Below are 21495 nucleotides of genomic sequence, written 5' to 3'. Positions count from 1 at the left end.
CGCTAAGATACAGGGAATGTGATTTCTCTATTGTAATACGCTATTGTTATGCAGAATAGGTCACTAGCATATCTGCAGAGGTCTAGATATTCAGTATTGCAATTAAAGATGTTTATTAATGTATATGAAAATACTTATTAATGTATATGGGAATATTTAGTAAGTTATAGAGGACAGTGATTACAGTGAACATATCAAGTCACATGTAATTAAGGGTTTTCTGTGTTTGTTACAGCCATTCCTAATAAAACACTTCTGGTTTCACCCGACCCATCCTTCGCACAGTTGAATTATTTACCGTATGTGCAACACTTGTTTGGTTGAACTTCACTATATAGGATTTGGTGAGACTGTTGTATGTTATTTTGAATTGAATTTAGTGTGCTGCTTGGAGCTATATATTACTGCTAGTAACTCTGCATGCAAAACGGAACTCCTTACCTGGGGAGGTACTTCTATCCCAATAGATGGTCAGAGTGACAGAATCTGGGCTTGGCAGGAAGCGAAGGTTGGTTGGTGGTGAAATTGCTGTTAAGATAATTAAAAGAATTAGCTTGTTGAATATCACCGTCAAAAGATGACAATGGTAGAATGCAAATGAAAACCAAACAACTTCACAGGACATAAGACAAAACCAGGAAATATGGGCAGCAAAGGAAGTGTAAAATTGCATTTGTTATGTGTCTCTTTAGTCTATAAGTCCCTAACAATACCTCTGGGGAGTCTGGGTCAGAATCCACAGCTCGGCAGACTTTTGCTGTCTCTCGCCATCTGCCATTATTATTGATTTAGGATCATAAAGCAAAATAGAAGGACCTGTAGGTGCCCCTGTTATACTTTTAGCATGATGTATAGGAGTTATACAATGGCATTACAATACTCTCACGTAAGTATCTGCTGCTACAATTGTTTAAACCACTTTCCTACTAGGCATTTTTACCCCCTTCCTGCCCAGGCCAATTTTCCGCTTTCAGTGCTGTTGCACTTTGAATGACAATTGCGCAGTCATGCAACACTACCTATATAAAATGTTTATTTTTTTCACACAAATAGAGCTTTTTGGTGGTATTCAATTGCCACTGGGGGTTTTCATTTTTTGCACTATAACCAAAAAAAATAAAATAAAAGCGAAAAATGTGGGTAAAAAAAATAGGTTCTCTGTTTCCATTAGAAAATTTTGCAAACAGGTAATTTATTCCTTCACTGATGGGCGTTGAGGAGGTGGCACTGATGGGCGTTGATGAGGCGGCACTGAGACAGTGCGAGGAAAGTGCTGCTGATAACCTGTAACTATTTACTTTGTGATCAGCTATGTCATTGGACACAGCTGATCACATGGTAAAAGGCTGCTGTGAATGGCCTTTTACCTCGTCACGTGATCAGCTGTGTCTGTAGGACACGGCAATCACTGACAGCGATGGGTGGGGGGCGCGTTCTGGGAGGGCGTCCATGGACACCCTCCCAGAACTGGTCAACCGCACTGTAGCTGTCTTTTGGCTATAGTGTGGTTGGCAAACGGTTAAAGTATGTGTAAACCCTAAATGGGCTAAAGGAATATGCATCAAATCAACCAATAGCAATGTTTTTTTCATCTTTAATTTATTAGCTCAGTGCTGCTGACCTCCAGCCTACCTTCCTGTCTCCAATTCACTCCTGCCCATTCTTTTAGGCCAGTATCCGGATAGTGACATCAGTGAACCGTGCATTACGCAGAACTATACAGTTAGAGCTTAAACATACCAATGTAAAACTATTGAAAAATGTCTTTAGAAGATATATTAACATGCCTATGTGTTATTTTAGTGGTTGGGTTTACATATACTTTAACAGCCAACTTGTATGACATGCAATATCAGGTACAAATGTTCCTGTATCTAGTCCCTAAGAAATTGATCAGATGCCAGTGGGTATGCAGAGCTTAACCCCCATACAAAGCTATAGGAAAAAACTTTGAATCAGGGGTATTAATAAATTAAATGGATTTATCCTTACGAGTCACAACAGTCTTGGTGATGGGGGATTCGCTCTCTTCACCGTCCTTGAGAACAGAGATACTGTAGGTATACTCAACGCCTGGTGTGAGGCCAGAGATCACAATACTTCCAGACTCGGAGATCACTTCTCTTGGTGCTTCACCACCTTGGCTGGGACGCACATCCAACTGGTTTATTTAACAAGACAAATGGGAAGCATTTGTTATATTGTCAAATGCCTGTAAATAAATTCCATAGCACCAACACAGTAAAAATGGCAGTATATATTACTCACCACTTTCCTGAACCAGAAAGCATGTTACAAACAGAGATGAACAGTATCATTTGAAAGATAAATACATCCCACCCTTGTCATTCTATGGACTTCTTCCTGCATTCAATCATTAGATTTAAAGTATGTGTCTATAAAACAATACCCCTAATTTAATAGGGCAAAGAAAAATGTGCCAAGTAATGACATCCAAACCAAAGGATTTCATGTTTTGTTTTACCAGCAAAAGCTGATAAAATAAGCAGTAACCATATCAATCTAATTTCATTTGCTGGCTTGACTGATTTCACCAACTCAATTAGATATGTCCATACAACCACCAGAATAATTTTTTTGGGTCTCCCTTCCACGTTGGCTTATCATACTGTACATCTAAGTGCACAAAAATTAGGACAACCAACTCAGTCAAAAGATCAATCGCTTGTTTATAAGCAGAGGCTGTGAAAAAAAAATAATTATATATTTATATTAATAATAGATGGTCAATTATCAAGCAAACTTGTGACATAACAGCCACCATAGCAGCTTACACTGCTACTATTGTGACTGGGGGTGGAAGGGCCGCCATTAAAAGGGCTGTTGAGGCAAATTAAGCCTAGAAAAGCTGTACGCACGTGAAGATAAACACAAATCCAGTACTGTAGTGGTAGGAATTGCAATGGTTGCGGTTGACAAACTCTGTACCCACTGTAGAAATGCAGAAAAAAGTGCCACACCAAAACAGATGAAAAAAAACCACCATTACATTTCTGGGGCAACACCACTCCTCCATCAGGGCTACCTTCATTTTGTAAAGCGCTGCGCAAACTGTTGGCGCTATATAAATCCTGTATAATAATAATAATAATAATAATAATAAACACAGGATAAAATAGAGCAAGGACTTTGAGAAGATACAAAAAAAACCAAACAAAAAAACCTCACAGATCTACATTAGGATCAGTATTAAATTCTCCACATGGAGTAACAACTTGACAGCAGGTGCTGAGCAACAATGGAGAACCTCTATGTTAAGCTTTCAATTTTTAATATAGATTTCTGCAGTCCATATTCGTATTTTAACCTGTGTGGGAGTGGTGTTGCACCTAAAAATGTGTTGGTAGTAGTTTTAGGACTTTTTTTTGTTTTTTATTAATGTCAGAAAGTAGCCTCAGATTTATTGCTGCTAACCACAAATCCCCTTTGCTGGCTGTGCTGTAACAGGAATTTGTTTAGATGTCTTAGTAGTGTAGATTTATTGCTCACAGCTTCTGGTCATCCTGGCCAGCACTAGAATTAACTTTGTATGCCTAATTAAGGCTGTAAAAATCCCAGAGCGTCTCCTTGGCTAAAAAATTGACAACTGCTTGCAGCTATGGAAAAGATCCAGTTTGAGATACTGAAAAGACTGGTGCGCCACTATGGACAGGAAGAGTTGGCTAGAAAATGAATCTTAAGTTAAAAAAAAAACAAAAAAACACCAGAGACTTCCACTGCTGACATCTTATGAAAAACAACTGGTTGAATGGTTGCCATGTGATCCAATAACTTCAGTATACGGTCCCCAACATGCCACAGGTATGCAGGGCAGGAGTTCTGATTTGCCTAGCTAAACACTGGTACTAGGCATCATTGAAGCCAAGGACACAGCTCTTGTATACCTTTCACGACAGGAATCCTATAAACAAGTACATGTATTTACCTTAAATCCGATTCTTGGCACAGGGGTCCATGTAATAATTATGGTGGTCTCAGTAACTTCTGTGTTAAATGGAGGAATAGACCCAACTGGCTCCACTAAAAAGGAAAAAAATACAATAGAGGTAACACGAAGAGGAGAGTGTATCACAAATAATGGATAATACAATAAGAAAATGTATTTGCTTCATAGCAGTAGGAAGCTAGCTTAGCAACTACTTTAAAAGCTGCTAAGGAGAATTAGGCCTTGAAGCATCCATTTAGATTGGCTTGAATAAATCTTAAAAGAATCTTAATATCCCAAAGCAATAATGGAATTAATTTCCATTGTGGAGATGGTAAATGCAATGCTGTGGACACACACACACACGTACGTGTGTGTATATATATATTATATATATATTTTTTTTTTTTCCTCTTTTTTTTACAAGATCCCCTCATCCATAACCATGTACTACAAAAATGAAAAGGTCTTCTCATCAGTAATCCAGGGTATAGTAAACATCTGTCTATAGATGCACAGTGTGAAACACACCACTGTTTACCAAATGGATGTCTGGGGGCTGTTTACTACAGTCTGTTCTCAGAACCCTTTTCCAGGGTCTGTGCTTAGATCTTTTCCCATGAGGTTAGTTCAACAACACAGCATTTGCCTAAACCTACATCCTGCAGACTGCTTGAAGTGGTCAGGCCTCCATCGCCAAAAATCACAAAATATTCCACTAAGGTTTACATGTCCAACAAACCCTGCAAACCTACAACCCACTTGCTATTTGAAGTTTTCAGGGTATATATTTATATATCACTTGAGTGTTCAAGCTGCATAATTAAACTGAAAATAAAAAGCGTGACGTGTGTACCTAGTTCCAGGACATCGGAAAGGACTTGAGAATTCCTAGCTGGACAGCGAGACATTCCTAGAATACTGACTGGTTTAACCAGTTCGTTGACAATATACACTAAAATAGCAGTGGAGTGGGAGAAATCTGCAACCAATTTATAGCCTGGGCAAAGAAGAGGTTTTGTGGCTGCCCAGAAAGGATTATCTGATTAATGCATACACAGCAAGAATCTGTTTGATCCTAACATTCTGGCTTATTTTATGAGGTGTTATTTGGATGCTTAGAGTAAAAATATTTGCAAACTTTCCTGGAACTTTATTGCAGTGTCCGCACAAACATCTGCACACAAATATGCACTTTTTTTCTTTTAAAAGAAGAAAAAAAAGAATTGTAAAAAATTATATTAGAATATATATATATATATATATACACACACACACACACACACACACACACATATATATACACATACATATACACACACACACACACACACACACATACATATATATACATACACACACACACACACACACACACACAAAAACAAAAGAAAAAAAAAAAAACACAGGATATGCTATAAAAAAAAACAAAAAACAAAAACCAAAAACACATTTTTGCAGTCAGGTGTTTCTATACCAGATATCATCTGCAGGGAGTGCTACACACAATCACAGACCTCTTACCTTGAAATAAATTTCAAGTCAAATTTGAGAAAACGCCCAACAATATATTTATGTCTTCCCATTCACACCACTTTGTGTACTTGTACATCCCCCCCCAAAAAAAACAATTGACCAAAAACACCCCAAAACACTTTTAAAGGAATAGTTCTTAGCTTCTGGAGGTTTCCCAGGAAAGAAGGCCTCATGGCAGACTGCAAGCATTTCTGAACAGCTTTAAAGTCAGTCTGTCCCAAAGACAGACTAAAGCTGGCAATACACTAGGAGAATTTTGTTCAAAACGGTTTCAAGAACAAATTGTTCAATTGTGGCATCAAAACAACTTTGGGATCTAACCACATTGACAAAAAAATTGGATGGAGCAGGATGGAAAATGTTTTGAATTTCTAACAGTGAGTTTAAGAATGGACTTTCTTGAATGAAAACATACAAACAACATGTTGACATACCTTTGAATGACATTTGCAAAGTCATCAAATGCAACGACTTTTCGTACCAAAAAAACAAAAAACTATTTTTTTCAAAAATCTACTAGCGACATAGCCAGTTGGAGTTTCTTTCCTTTCTGAACTGTTTATTAGCACAGAGTGTTCAAATTTAGTTTGAAACGGATAATGTGCTCCTCCTCAACAGGAACCAGTTAGGACTTTTTTTTAAGTGCTGGTGTGATCAGAAGAGTATCTAAAACTATAACCAATTTTTGTTTTTCTTTTTTAAAGTTATGCTAAGGGAATATGCAAGAAATGTTAAAGTTTCATCTGCAAAAGTGGAAATGCACTTTAAAGAAAGTGATGAGGGTGGTAATACAGCAAAAACTCCAGAATGACAGAAATAACCAGCTTTATACTTACATGTTGAGAAGATTCCTGTAGAGGGCTGACTCTGCTGATTTCCTTTCAGTGCAACCAGAGAAACTGTATATTCTGCTCCAGGCTGCAGACTCCTCAGTTTATAGCTTGTTGTAGTGGAGGGTATATCGAACTGGTTAGGCTGTCCACCACGGGTCTGACTCAGTGAAAGAACATAGCGATCAATCTTGGCTCGCGAAGGTGTCCATACAATAAGGACTGAAGATTCAGTCAAGTCTTCGAACTTCAAATCAGATGGAGAGTCTAACTCTACATAGAAGACAGGTCATCAATCTCTAGCAAAGATATCTAGGTCTAAAGAATATGTTTAAAAATTGTACACCCCCCCCCCCCAAAAGTACACATAGGCTCCTCTACTTTTACAGAATGCGCATTTAAGACTGGCTGGCTATAAATTAACAAAAGTTTCTTGAGTAGGAACAATTTGTTCCCTCCATCCCCCCAATACAATTAAATGCTGCCCTGTAAAAATGACAGCTGGCTGTTAGAATTCAATTGGACACAAGAGCCAATATAGAGGTATACTTAGAGATAAGTCACAAAAAAAAGTTAATGGTTTGTAGTAAATACTGGTAAATCTTCTCAAAGAAAACGCAACATTCCCACAAATGGCAACCAGAACCATTTATTCCCGCCCCCGTCAAAAGATACTGCCTAGTAAATTCCCATACTTGATCATAGGACAAAAATCCTAACTGTGGCAGAAGTATGTAGCTGCAAACCCAGAATTATATAAAAAAAAAAAAAAAAAAAAAAAAAAAAAAAAAGAAAAAAAAAAAAGAAGGTCCATTGCTGGGACATCCATTCTGAAAGTAAATATTAGGCCTACATTACCATTTCTAATACAGCCTTTTCAAATTAGTTTTTTTTTTTTGCTGCTGCATGCTGCACATTCAACTTATAGGAAATCCCTTGTGGCTATACTGTAAATGGACTCTGCAAGCTCAACATTTTCCTGCCACTAGCTTATTCAATAGTCACTTCCTTTACTTACGCAGCTACAGCAGTTGTGAACTTACTGGTTGAGAAATCTCCTAAAAGAGGTTGGCTCTCTTGTCCGCGGCTGACTGCATAGACTTGAAATCTGTAGGTGGTACCAGGGCGCAAGTTAACAACCTCTGCAAAGGTGCTTCGGCTCACTGGCAAGTTTTGAGTGTCATGGCCTGATGGTCTAACTGGTGTCACAACAACACGGTACCCAGACACTTCGCTTGCTGGAGCGCTCCATGAAATTGTTATCTTCATGTCAGTTGCATCAAGCAGTTGCAGATCAGTGGGTGATGGGACAATCACTGTACAAAACCAACATGATTTTCAGTTTAAACTGCCATCTGTAGAATTGCTGGCAAAAATGTATCGGACATACAAAATTACAAAAAAATAGAAATTTATAAAGAGTCGAGTCAATTTCTCTTTTCGATTTGATAATGTAAAAGATATTTTAAAATGGAGGTCCTTATCCTGGTGTTTCAGCTTTAGAGTATTGAGACCAGGGCTATCCCTTAGGCTTGCACTTGCTACAAATGTTGTAAAAAAGCATTTTTGCAGTACTAGTATATTACTATGTAGGTAAACTACATAATATACAGGCATCCATCACACACACACACACTCTAAGAAAACATATCCACTGAGCTTTTCCTAGAGAAAAATGGAAAAAAAAAAAAAGGATGCAAAATGAGTCAGTTGGTCCAACTTTATTCATAAGCCAAGTTCCTGTAAGTCAGCTTCTAGTACCTAGCCAGCTACAAGAGAACTTTACACAAATACCAATTATAGACACCGAGCCAAGATATGCACTCCAATCTCTTTCCATCTCACCAACCAATAAAAATACAGAGTACCAGAATTTTTCCTTTACCACATAACCTTGCATACATAAAAGAAAGTGCAAAGGCTTTGAATATTTGCAGCCACTACAAACAAAAACCATGAAGAGAAGCAGCCAAAATGTAGAGAGGTATTGGACATTGTTTTTAATTAGTTGCTGGCTTTAAATCACAGAACATGTTCCTGCAGTAGCTTAAACATTTACATTCTATATTCTCACTCATCAATTCAGACATATTGAAATATGGAGTGCCAAGATATGCATGCCAGCAGAGGAAAACACCAGTAAATGTTCTAGCTACTTCTCTTTTCACTTAGGAATGGGCTCCCTCCAAGCATACCTGCCCTTTATCCATTGCTATATATGCTCCAACTTGGAGACTCAAATATAGGTGTTAGGGCTTGACTTTATGGAGGATACCTGATGTCGTAGTGCAGCTTCTACATAAATTTGCACTTAAAACCAGTGTTTTTAATGTGTACACAGTGCCATTAAGTTTTTTTTGCAGGCTAGATGGCAAGTGTGCTAGGAAATCTTTTGTTTGTATGTGCTATGCAATGCCCTTCGATGTGCACCCTACTTAAAACGCTAGTTCTAAATTGGGGTGTTTGCCATTGTTGTATAACTTGCTGGATTTGGCATGCGGACACATGGGACACTTTCAGCTGCCATTGTGGCCATAGCTCTGAGGAAAGAGATTGGGTCCCTGAAATGAGTCAGCTGCTTTATGTCATCCCATCTCGAGGTTGAGGTGGAGAGCAGACTCAGTTGTGTTTTATGCATCTACATGCTTTGAGCTCACTACACTGGTGAGTATATTTTATGCCTTTGTTATTACAATAAAGTGTAAAAACAAATCATGCACTAGGCGTTTGCTCCCTCTTGTATTTATTTATTGCAGTGTTGGATTCCCCCCTCCCCCCGATCTGAAGGAAGGCAGCACCCCCATCTTTCCAGTTTCGGTTGTACAACAACTTATGTTACACATGGTCACACAATGAATGCCTTTATCTTCTTCTGAGCACTATAGTGTCAAGTTTGAATTTTTGTCTTTACAAAGTCTGCAGGACATACTAGCACATTATGACATAACCCACCTGGGGGCCCCTAAAAAGAAATTAAAAGTTGACTTTTCTACCATTTTGATTAATCCACTGCTATATATGCTTCAACTTTGACTCTAAGAGTTAGGACTGCACTTTACAGAAGGAACCTTGGTGATGCAGTGTGGCTTCCACATGTTTGCAAATAAAACCTCTGTTTTTAATGTAACTTGTCAGACAGTGCCTTTTTTTCTGCTGGCTATTCGATAAGTATACTGGGAAAGCTTTTGTTTTTTTTCCTTTTCACATGTGCCTGTGCAGGCTTCAGTACCAATGATACTGAACTTATCTACCTTGTTGTGGGGTTCCAGTGGTTTCCTTCTGGATGACAACTGGCGTACTCTCCTGACTGTCCTCTACTGCATAGATTGTTATGTTGTATTCAACACCTGGATAAAGGCCAGTGAGGGTTACTGAAGTGGCAGTTTCTGGGAGGAGAAGTTCTGTGCTGGCTCCTTCCACAGTTGGAGCATAGACAATTCTGTAGCCTGTAATACACATCAAAAAAAAAAAAATCAGTTACATTCTGAGACAAGCAGCTTTAAACAAAGCAGTCAAGATATTCATACAGCAACCATTCACTGACCGTGTTTCCATCATAGAATTTAAATGTGATGCTAGAGGATGGTTAAAAGGTGGCAGACTTTGCAAATGTGATCCAGCTGCCCAATAGGCTAACATATGTTCATGTTTGTGCCTAAGGTAGAAGGAATTGGGAGCACTTGTGGACCTGACAACTGCCTGTCTTGTCTTTTTTCATGAAAACAAAAATGAAAAATACTTAAATCAAATCCAGCCTATTGCTCCTCTGCCAAAAGATAGCTCAGAGACACTGCCTCATCTGGCCATAGGCACCTTAAAAAGAGAAGTATTGCGGTTTAAACAAAAAACAAAAAAAAACCCACACACACTCCCTTAGGTGGGTGCAGTATAGATCCGATGCTGCCTATGTCCTCTGCCAGCCCTGCACAGAGAATTGAGCAACCACAGGTGATCGTTCAGTTCCCCCCCCCCCCCTTCCCCACTCTGCTCTGAGCAGAAAGTCCTGACTGTCATTGGCTCTCTGCTCTGGCCCTCTAGCGCTCACTGGAGTGCTTGGCTGTTGCTGGAGCAGGTGGGGCTGGCTCAGTCTCAGCAGACCATTGTAAGCCAGGTGCTGGTCCAGGCTTCTAGTTGGATTCCAACCATACGGTTGTGATTTTTTCACAGCCTGGGTTGGCTTTGTGACAGCCGACAGCAGGCTTTTACCAACTGTTGGCTGAAAACGGGTCACGGTAGTGCAGAATAAACTGCACTCCTATGATCCATAGAAGTATAGCCAAAATAGCTTTGTCTATACTTTTAAGACTTCCTGGAGTCACGCTCAGTTGAGGTCTGTAATCAAATTTGCAGAATATGAGATAGAAACATCGAGAGAGAGAGACAGAGAGAGACATCGAGAGACAGACACAGACAGACATCGAGACACAGACAGACATCGAGAGACAGACACAGACATCGAGAGAGAGACAGACATCGAGAGACGGACAGAGACAGACAGAGACAGACACAGACATCGAGAGACAGACAGAGACAGACACAGACATCGAGAGACAGACAGAGACAGACACAGACATCGAGAGACAGACAGAGACAGACACAGACATCGAGAGACAGACAGACATAGATATAGATATATATATTTTAGGCAAAGCACCACACATGCAAGCTTTTACCAGTAATAGGAGCTTGAGGTTTGGTCCAGCTAACCATAATAGATGTATCATCAACATGTTCAATATTGTATTCAGGAGGGCTGTCAGGTGCTGTAAAAAAAAACAAAAAACAAAGAAGAGAATAATAAGACATTATATCTACTGAACACTAGGATTTCATTTTTGGAGTCAAGCTACAATTAAAACTGCAAACTAATTTGCACATTTGCCAGCTTTCAATAAATAAACTAATTGCAGATTAATATTAAGCAAAAATGTATGACCATACTCACCAGTTGTTTGAGAAGTGGACAAGATTAAGCTCCTTCCCCCCTCCTCACTGATCTCATACACATTGACAATGTATTTGCGTCCTGGCAGCAGGTCTGGGATACTGACAGAAGAAGCAGTGTTGGGGAGATCTAATTAAGAAAAAACACATTTGTCATAAAAAGCTCAAAAGCAGCCTACACAATTATATTGTCAACGAAGAAAATATGGGCATTATACAGACAACTTGTCAAGTCTAAAGTTAAAACTGGAAGCATACAAACTCAAGCTTGAATTAAATAATTGTGAGGTCGTCATATGATAAAAGGTTGGATCTGTGCATTACTATGTCATGCTCATTTCTAAGACCTTGTTGACACTCACCCAAGTAGCGTTTTTCCTCTCCCTCCTCGCTGAGCTCATATTCCACACGGAATCCAGAGACTGTGTCAGATGCAGAAACCCAAGACACCACAAAACTGCTTGAGGTGATCTCTGTTACAGACTCTGAAGTGGCCACCAGTGGTGGAAGAGGGATAGTGTCCCCAGACTGAGTAGGACCTGTATATAAAAAAGGAAAAAAAAAAGCAGTTAAAGGCTATGCTTTTTTTTTTTTTTCTCTAAAATAATAAACGTTATAACTGCCTAATCTGTGCAATGCACAGAGCAACCCTGAACCTCTTCTGGGGTCCACCGCCGGCACTCTCAGCTCCTACCTGTTCTGTGTGCATACATAGATGCACATTGCATGGCATGCCCCAGCCCTTGCTCCCTCCTCACAGGATCTGATTGACAGCAGCAGGAGCCAATGACTCCCACTGCTCTTACAGAGTCCTGTGAGGAGAGGAAGATAGCAGCTCGAGAAAGGACTAAAGTATAAAAGAGGGTGATGCGCAATACAACCACTGCAATGTTTTTTTACTTAATACAGGGAATACAACAAGGTAAAAAAATGCTTTGCCTTTACAACCACTTTAAGGGAACATTCAGTCAATTTTAAAAACATTCTAAAAATGGACCATAAAAAAAACAAAAAAAAAAAAACACCCTTCAAAATGAAACCATTGGATCCTGTCTAAAATTGGCCCTTGTATATGAATATGAGCTAGGGACCTTAGATTGTACACCCCTTGAGGGTTAGGGACTGATATATATATATATATATATATATATATATGGAGCGCTGCGTAAATTGACGGCGCTATACAAGTACCTGAAATAAATAATAAATAAAAATAAATTATATACTTTACATTTACAAGATGTCCATATGAAAGTGGACAGAGGGCCCATAAAAACCAAAAGGCTGATAAACGCAAATATTTTGCCACATAATCCCAACTACTCTCCATCACTGAAAACAGAGATTATATTTCTTTGTTGTTTAATGCTAGATTAGCCCTTTATCTACAAAGCAATGAATGGAGCAGATTAGTGAACCAAAATGCTTTGAAGGAGAGTTGTAAATCCCTTGACCCTTCCTGGGAGCTATCTGTAACCAAAATCAAACAAGCACCCATTTTTTTTTTTTTTTTAGCTGAAATAATGCATTAGCCATTTGCAATGTTACTATTTTCAACTTTTTTTTACAGCTGGAATGAAATTTAAATTTTCAAATCAGTCACATGGCTGCTTTTTGGTTTATGGCCACTGCCAATTCTACACTGCAGGCAGAGCTTTCTTATGCCAGCCATGTAAACGGCACAGTTTTGTTAACGGGTGGCCTAATATCACATTCTCATTAAGATAAAGTTCTGCTCAATCCACATATCTAACCAAAAATACTAGTATGGGGTCACTGGGGTGCTACAGTGATTGTACTTAACTGTTCCCCTCTCAGGGTATTGACTAGTACATATGACAAGAAAAAAAAAAAATTGGAAGAAAAATATAGTTTTTGAAGCGTTCGTCCGATAACCTTATCGTTCGTATGTAAAAAATGCATTACACTGGAATTCCACAAATAAAAAAAACCAAAAAAAAACAAAAAAAAAACAAAAACACACACACCACAGGATGTTTAATGCAAATGCAACTTCTCCTGCACCTCAACATCAAGTTCAGGTTTGCAAAGGCATCAAAGTCAGGAGCAAGTCAAACTCATGTTTTCAAGTCAATCATGTTTTCAGGAAAAAAGACTTGCATTTGCAATCAGTTTGAGAATAATTTTTGATAGTCAAAGTGAATGCACCTCAAACGGTTGAAAGAAAATTTCAATTATTAACCCCTTGGCGCCGACATCTCCTGGCCCTTTAAGGGTTTCAGAAGCCGGGAGGCGGGGGTGGGGTTTTAGGGTCATGTGACCACCGTGATTCGCTGTCACATAATCCGGACAGGTCCCGATCGAAGGAGGAGATCGGGACCTTTCCGTGAGTACCGAACACATGTGCTGAAGTGCGCACGCTCTCAGCACACGTTTTTCTTAATTGCACGCAAATGTGCGGCCGCTCAGCATCAAGGCCCAGATGCCTGGAGGCTGCACTTTTGCGTGTGGCCAGAACCAAGAGGTTAATCTAGATTTAAAAGTGACCATTTGCAAATTCAAACTCTCTGGTCTTCTGGGTCCCTGGGAAGAACAGGAAGCTACTGAAAAAGTATGTGACAGCACATGAAGATTACTATATATCCATGTTGCTACTTTACATTACGAAAGGTGTACATTAAAGAAGGATCCCAAGCAAGCAGCTAAATAAAAACTGAAATACATTTGTGAACATTACGGACAACATTTTTGTTATGCTCTTTAGACAGCTTCATGACCTGGACGCAACTGCCAGACAGCACAGCTTAAAGTGGAACTTTAGGCTAGGAATTAAAGATTGGAGGACAGGCAAGATTTTTAATGCAGAAAGAAGCATGCTTTGCCTCTTCTGCAATAAAGCCACTTACCTGCCTGGTTGCACTTGTACAGTGAGCCATGTATGCGCAGCTCACTGTACCAATTCAGCGATGCCAACTCTGACTGAACTCCAGGACATGCACGGGCAAAAAAGCGGCAAGCGATCAAGACCCAAAAGCCAGCCGCCAGAAGATGTCAGCGGCCAAAACGGGGAGCTTGGGGATACCACATTGCTGGAGCCAAGGCATGTCTATAAATCTGCGTCTGGATCAACATGCCGTCAGTTCAGCAAAGTCTGAATGAATTTTGATCATTCTGTCCAACACATGGATTTGGAAAACCCGTCAATAAACAGCTGCAGCCGCTGACTGGTATTTTGACAGCACCAAGTTCCACTGTCAGAATACAAAGTCCTGGCAAAGAAGGGGGTGGGGATTTCCACATCAACCCCATCTGAGTGGATGAAGGAACCTGCTTTTCTTCATCCAGCCCACTGCCTGAAATGGGAAGAACACACACCTTAAGTGAACACAACAGCAGCTTGCTAATTGGACAAGAGTACCAGCAGCACAGGGAGGAGTCTGCTTCTTTTGCTCTTGTTGGCACCAATGCCTACAGCTTACTTAGTGCTGGCCCTCCCCCTGTAACAGTCTTCTCCTGTCAAGGGGTTTGCAGGTTCATAAAGACAAAGTTCAATATATACATACACTAGTTAAAATTAACTTAGTGGTGCTAACTTGGTGGAAGCACTTACTTCCTAGGGTGGTGGAGGTGGTCGTGAAGTCAAATCGGGTGACTTCTTTCTGTCCATATTGCAAGACACTTATAAGCTGTCCCTCATACACTACTCCAGGCTTCAGACCAGAAATTGTATAGGAATTCAGATGTCCTGGAATGGTGGCTTGTTTCCAAACAACTTGCTTGCTTTTCTAGAGGAAAAAAAAAACACAAAAAACACATCACAACATTATTGGTAATACTACAATATATTTAAAATTGAGAATACCTTTCACAAAATGACAGCAAAATACAAGGATCAAAAAGGACTGACCCTACTTAAAGAACCCTGCAACTAAAGAAAACCATTACTAGAAGTATTTTGGCTATGAAGAGCAGATGTTTTGTTTGTCACAGCCATGCAGAGTGGGTGTGAATCTTTAAAAAAAACAAAACAAAAAAAACAAAAAACAACCCACATTTAAAGCTAAAATGGCTGGAAATGTTTTAGTTTCAGACAGACATTCTACTTCAATTATCGTAGGTCCCATAATCATGGAGTCTCTCATTATGCCCATTGTACCCTTAATGAGCCTATCCATCATCAAGATAACAGAGCTAAAACAACGACTTTACGGAACCCTTTATGGAACATAACAATCCAGGAGCATTTACAGTAACTAAAAAAAGATGTTAGGAGGCTTCTTTATAGCTTCCAATAATCTAGATTTATGGCGCATCGTGGTCTATGTAGATTTCTACATTTATGGCCAAAGACCATTAGTTGCTAAGCTGAGCTTAAAGTGGTTCCAAAAGGTAAAAACGTTTACCTTGATGCATTCCCTGCATTAAATGTAAATAAAGTTTTATGACTTTGTGTGCCTTCCTCTCACCCCCTCCCAAATACTTCCCAGAGTCCTGTATCAATCCAGTGCTGTGCCCATCTGCCGGTCTTCTCTCCTCTTTCCCCACGCTCATGAACTTGGTAGACAGCAGCGGGAACCATGGACTCCTGCTGTCAGTCAAATCCTGTAAGCAGGCAACAGGGGGTGGAGTCAGGCAGCACTGAGTGCATCAATGTATGCACAAAGCCTGGCTCGGTATAGCGCCCACGCGTCTGCCCTCATAGCAAGCGCTTGCTATGGGGACAGACACAGAAGAAGAGGAGCCAAGATCGCTAGCACTACCATTACACAGAACAGGAGAGTATAACATGTTTGGTTTTAAATGCTTTTTTTACATTTACACTTTAAGGAATGTGCTTGGGAAGGATCTTTTAGCCTTCAACCATCCATTTTGATCACCATAGTTTATGACAATATCGATAGGGTGTTAACGTGGAGTTAGAGCAAACCATCTTGAGTCCCACAATCAATTGCTGTTGTATTCAAAATTATAAAATTATGAAATAGTTTCTGCTAGATTTGCAATAGCATGCAGCAATAGTTATAACAAAAATAAATAAATAAATTGGGTCCCACAAACATAGCAGTAGACAGGAGGTTAAGAATGTGAAATCAAGACATTGAGCCTGGGTTCACACCAATACAGTGCAGGAAACGCACAGGATTTGCAATTGTATTCAGGCGATCTGGTGCAGGTGTCAATGATAAAAACGGACACTCCGAAACAGATTGCGTTGCGCTTGCCAGAAATCGCACTGCATGGGTGAGAACTCTAATGTGATGCAATTCAGGTGTGGATTTTAAAAAGGGTCTTGCACCTCTTTGGAGTGGATGCGATCTGAGCCATACAAAAATGTTCACAAGCAGAACAGAATAAAGTCATAAATTCTTTCTACGAACAAAAGACAGGAAAAATGTCCAGACATCCAGTCCCCTTCTGCAGCCAAACACCTGCTGCTTTATTAAAGTGCTAAAACAATCACATACTACATTACTGCAGTGGGGAGGCAATGCAAAGAGATAGAACTACAAGAGAACTATGAGACAGACATACAGATAACCTCAGAAACACTTCTAAATCACAAATCCCAAAGCTTGCACAATATGAATGGATGGGTGGTCTATTTACCCACAGGAATTGGGATATTCTGACCACAAAAGCAGAAAAGTTACAGCTAACCATTAGCAAACTCCCCAGGTAGGGATATTCAAACAGATTCCAGTACCTGAAGATGTCAAAAAGGTGGTGTCCAAGAATTTCATCAATCTGTCTATATTATCTACATTTCTACTTTTACAAATATTACAAAGATTATTCAAGCCACTTGTACTTTTTTTTTTTTATAACCTTGCTAAGGTTGTAAACGAAGGGAGGAAGAAAAAAAAAAAAAAAAAAAAAAAAAAAACACACACCACTAAACCAAGAACACAAAAAAACACACAAACACACAAACACTTCACCACCATTCTACAATGAAAACCTAATTTTTGGTGCATATATATGAAAATACAAGTACAAAAAAAAAAAATAAAATTAAAGAAAAAAAAAAAAAAATTAAAATCAATGTTGTGGGGTCCTTAAGAGAAGGGCCCAAGGGGTAGTGATAGCCTAGTACACAAGGGGTGTACAATCAAGAAGCATTATTCTAGCTTATTAGCCAATGTAGATTTGTGCCACAGTTACCAGAATTTCTGAAATTTAAGAGGCAGTCTTGGTTAGCATAAATGACCTTCTCATAGGGAAGAATTTGAATTGGGAAATGCGGACCATTGGGTCACCATGGGAGAGAAGAGAATAATTCACTTGAATGAGAATCTTGCATTCTATAAAAGATTCCCTTTTGAAAATTCTGGTACAATGCAGCCACAGGTCTTCATCCAACATGTAAAATATGTAGAACTCAGGACTGCATGGTATAAGGATTTGCAGCATGGAGAACATCATATGAACCACTTGAGACCAATAAGCAGATCTCACCAGGCAGGACTGAAGTGTACAAGTCTGCCTGCAGGCCAGTACATCTCAGGCAAATTGCGGTACTCAAGCGGCCCATTTATAAGGGCAAGCAGGAGAGAGGTATGTGACCTCACAATCTTCTGAATGAGTCAAACATCAGATCAGCCAATATAATATTAACAGTAATAGAATAGCATTGCATTATGGAAGCAAAGAGTCGACTTACAGGTTTCCAGCGCAGGATGTATTGCTTGATGTGTGACTGCTGAGGAGCGGTCCATTGAATGGGGTGTGAGTTGGGATGGTTAGCACTTTCAGTGATTATTACCTGGACAGGTCCAGTTCCAGCTATCAAAAGAAGTAAAAACACACAGAATAAAAAAACCCCCCAAAAAAAAAACCCAAAACACTTTATATAGAGAACACTACGAATTTCAGATAGGCCAGGGCTTACTGTAGACAACAGATTCATTTAGGAGGGTACAGAATTGTTTAAATTTGGGAACATTTCCCCACCCCCCTCCCCAAAAAAATTCTAGAGAATAGAAAACAATTGCATCAGATAATTTCAGCATTTGTGTCATGTACCCAAAAGGTTTGAATAATAGGTATTTCTATAAACTGCAAACTACAGCAGAGGACTGCTAAATTTCAGCATGCTTGCGTTTACATTGTAAGGAATACATAGCAACATCTCAGACCAGTATATACAGTATGGACCTATTCACAACTTTCCTACAGATTTGAATAGGACATCCAATAATGAATGGATTACACACCTAGGTAACATTAAGCAAGTACAAGCCCCAGTTAACACTTTCAGAGAATATATACAACACACACCCATCTAGGAAAAGTCATCCTCTTCCCATACATTATTGGCCATCTCATAAGATTAGTTCTGTACCATAATATTACTACTGCCAATATCAAAGAAAAATATTTGTATTTACCCAAGATATCAAATTAGATAAAGTTACAGTGGCGTACTTAAGGTGGTGTGATATATGGACTCTCTTGGGGAGTATCACCAACAGTGTCTGCTCAGGGCCAAGGAAAGGCTCCTTCCCTGCTCCCGTCACACAACACAGCCACAAGGGGGTCTCCTCACCCCCAAATGTGAACAGTCGCTACAAGGGGATGGGGAGGTCTGTACTGAGGACAACTCTGCTGGATGAGTGACTAGGTAATTTCCGAGAGATCTGTGCTGGGGAAGGGGGGACAAATTGTGCTGTATGAAGAGATCTGATCTGTGCCAGATGGGGGTGGCGATGCGATCTTTTTTGAGAGGTCTTTACTGGATGGGGAAGGCTACCTGTTAACCACTTCCTGTCCGGACACTTTTACCCCCTTCCTGTCCAGGGCAATTTTCAGCGCTATCACACTTTGAATGACAATTGTGCAGTCATGCAACACTGTACCCATTTTTTTTAAGACAGATAAAGCTTTATTTTGGTGGTATTTATTCACCGCTGGGATTTTTATTTTTTTTGCTATGTAATGAAAAAGTCCAAAAATTCGGAAAAAAGTTTTATAAAATTTTGCAAATAAATAAGATTTCATTATAAATCTTGGCCAAAATTTATTCCATTATCTTTTTAGTAAAAAAAATAAAAAAATAAATAAAAAAAGATTATATACGCCAAATTAGTTTATAACCAATAATTATAATTTTTAAACTTTTTTTTTTTACTATATATATATATATATATATATATATATATATATTTTTTTTTTTTAACATACTGTCTCCCTAGCAGTACCATGGTGACACTGTACTACTTGTGGGGGGTGATGAAGATTTTTTTTTTTTAGTGATTGCTTTTACACCCATATAGGATGTAAAAGCAATCATTTCTCTTTCTCTCTGTCTGCATTCTTGCAGCCATTGAGAAATACTGTGTGAGCTGTGATTGGTCAGAGCTTGTCACATGGTACAAGGCTGTTGTGAATAGCCTTGTACCATGTGACCTCTGATCATTCACAGATTTCACACGTAGTAAGCAATGATGTCACAAAGGACATCTTGCTTACTACTTTGCATGTGATCACTGATTGGCCAATCAGTGATCACATGATCGGGACCTCGTACAGAGGTCCCATCCAACGATCGGTGTTTCACTGTGTCCGGAGGGCACAGCGGGCACCGGATCGCGGTGCTGCGCGCTCCCAGGGAGCGCACACAACTAGACATAGCAGGTGCCGTTTATGAACGGCAACCCGCCCCTGGAGTGCCACCGTCCTGCCGTTTTAAAACAGTAGGTGGACGGCAAGGGGTTAAAATTATCGGCCCCAGGTGCCAGATATACTACTGGACCACTCAAGATGTAAAGAGCACCACAATATTTATAAGAAGGCTAAATTCATTATTCTAGACTTCTTATCTCCAGTTTCATCAAAAGATTTATTTGGAGAAATAGACTGCATATATTTAAAGATTTGTTTTTGCTTGTAGCCAACGTTACTCTGTTGAATGAATGCAGTGATGGTAAGTTTATTGCGTCAGAAGCGATAACAGCACAGATCACAAATGTTGCCAGAAAATGGTTCGACAATGCCTGAAGTAATCTAGAAGGGCAATAAGCAAAATGCATAAAGAGCATGAGAATTGTTTAAAACAAGGCTGGCTATACAAGGGGATGTGTGTCCTTTCTGTGGAAGCAGATTTCTCAACTCTATTCTCAGCAAAATCCACAATTTTTGTTTTAAATGTGAAATGACCAGGATGGGTAAATAGGTGAAGGCTGCTTGTTTTCAGACCATCAGTGTAGTGTTGAAAGAACACATTAATAGTTTACTTATTGTAGCAAAGTTGACATGTGGGCATCTAAAAAAGGTTGCCGCTTGTTCCTGGAAGTTTAGCAGATTGCAGTATTGGTCAGAAAAGGACAAATTGTTCGCACCTTAATCCTTCATTGCAAAGTCAGAATTTGTATTCACTCTATCCTCAATTTGCTTTAATGCATGAAGCCTACTTTATCATCTTAAAAAGGATAAAATTACTATACATGATTCAGAAAATATTAGCACAAAACAGAATTCTCCAGAATAAAAAATATTTTACCTGGATAGGAAGAAGGTTGGCAATGCCATTCACCAATTCCCTTTCCATAGCAGTAACACTGGTAACTGACACCATTTACAACTTTCTCCCAGGAATCGCCAATCTGGTAGAATTTTCGGGATTCGGTTTCCTGACACTGATCTGAAATACATTTAGAAGCGATTTAACAGATCGGTAATGGAAAAGCTGTTATACTATAATAAAGTCATTAAAGTAGAACTATAGGCAAAACTTTTTCTTCATTTTGGATAGAGCAGGGGGAGGGTTATTATCCTTGTCAGATTTGTTTTTCTTTGCCATCTGGGTCACATTGCAGAGTATTTCCCTTCACTTCCTGTCCCATAGACAAAGAGGAAATCCATTTGAGACCCCAGGTCACCAAAACTAGTGCTCCCATTGAAAGGTGTCCCCGCTATTACTTTTCTGAGGACAACTCAACAATTCATTTTCAAATGACAATGGTGAACAGGAAGGGTGCATCTACTTAATGGGGGCACAGACAATAAAAACGGACAAGCATTCTAATCCCTTAGCACTCTATCCAAACTACAAAAAAAACCCAAAAAAACAAAAAAGCTATACTTTGACAAGTACACCTGAAAATACGGGCAAAACTGGTAAGCATGTAACCCAACCTCTTAGCTCCCCCCCACCTACAGATTAACCCCTAAAATAAATTCAGTTCTCAGAGATCCCCTGTTAAAATCAAATTCATAGGGGTCTGAGTGAATAACCCTTACATTGGTGTCTATTGGAAAGAATGCCACTCTTATAGACAG

The 21495-nt window shown here is 39.4% G+C and overlaps 1 protein-coding gene across 6 annotated transcripts in view; it reads right to left on the bottom strand.

The window, feature by feature from the left end:
- Positions 1-21495, bottom strand: part of FN1 (fibronectin 1) — a 92308-nt gene that overhangs the window by 40216 nt on the left and 30597 nt on the right. For all 6 annotated transcript variants that reach the window (XM_089672363.1, XM_089672372.1, XM_089672380.1 and 3 more), the window contains exons 12-23: positions 20717-20857; positions 17879-18000; positions 14828-15002; positions 11619-11795; positions 11258-11386; positions 10986-11075; positions 9564-9758; positions 7356-7628; positions 6319-6585; positions 3947-4041; positions 1993-2161; positions 442-528 (exon numbers count right to left, since the gene is read on the bottom strand). In XM_089672363.1, the coding sequence (XP_089528489.1) occupies positions 442-528; positions 1993-2161; positions 3947-4041; positions 6319-6585; positions 7356-7628; positions 9564-9758; positions 10986-11075; positions 11258-11386; positions 11619-11795; positions 14828-15002; positions 17879-18000; positions 20717-20857 (1920 nt within the window). The remainder of the gene's footprint in view (positions 1-441; positions 529-1992; positions 2162-3946; positions 4042-6318; positions 6586-7355; positions 7629-9563; positions 9759-10985; positions 11076-11257; positions 11387-11618; positions 11796-14827; positions 15003-17878; positions 18001-20716; positions 20858-21495) is intronic.

The sequence above is a fragment of the Staurois parvus genome, unplaced genomic scaffold, assembly GCF_062004578.1.
Source record: "Staurois parvus isolate SC_StPar_1 unplaced genomic scaffold, SC_StPar_1.0 ptg000011l, whole genome shotgun sequence".
Taxonomy (NCBI): domain Eukaryota; kingdom Metazoa; phylum Chordata; class Amphibia; order Anura; family Ranidae; genus Staurois; species Staurois parvus.
This window is presented reverse-complemented; position numbering and strand designations above follow the sequence as displayed.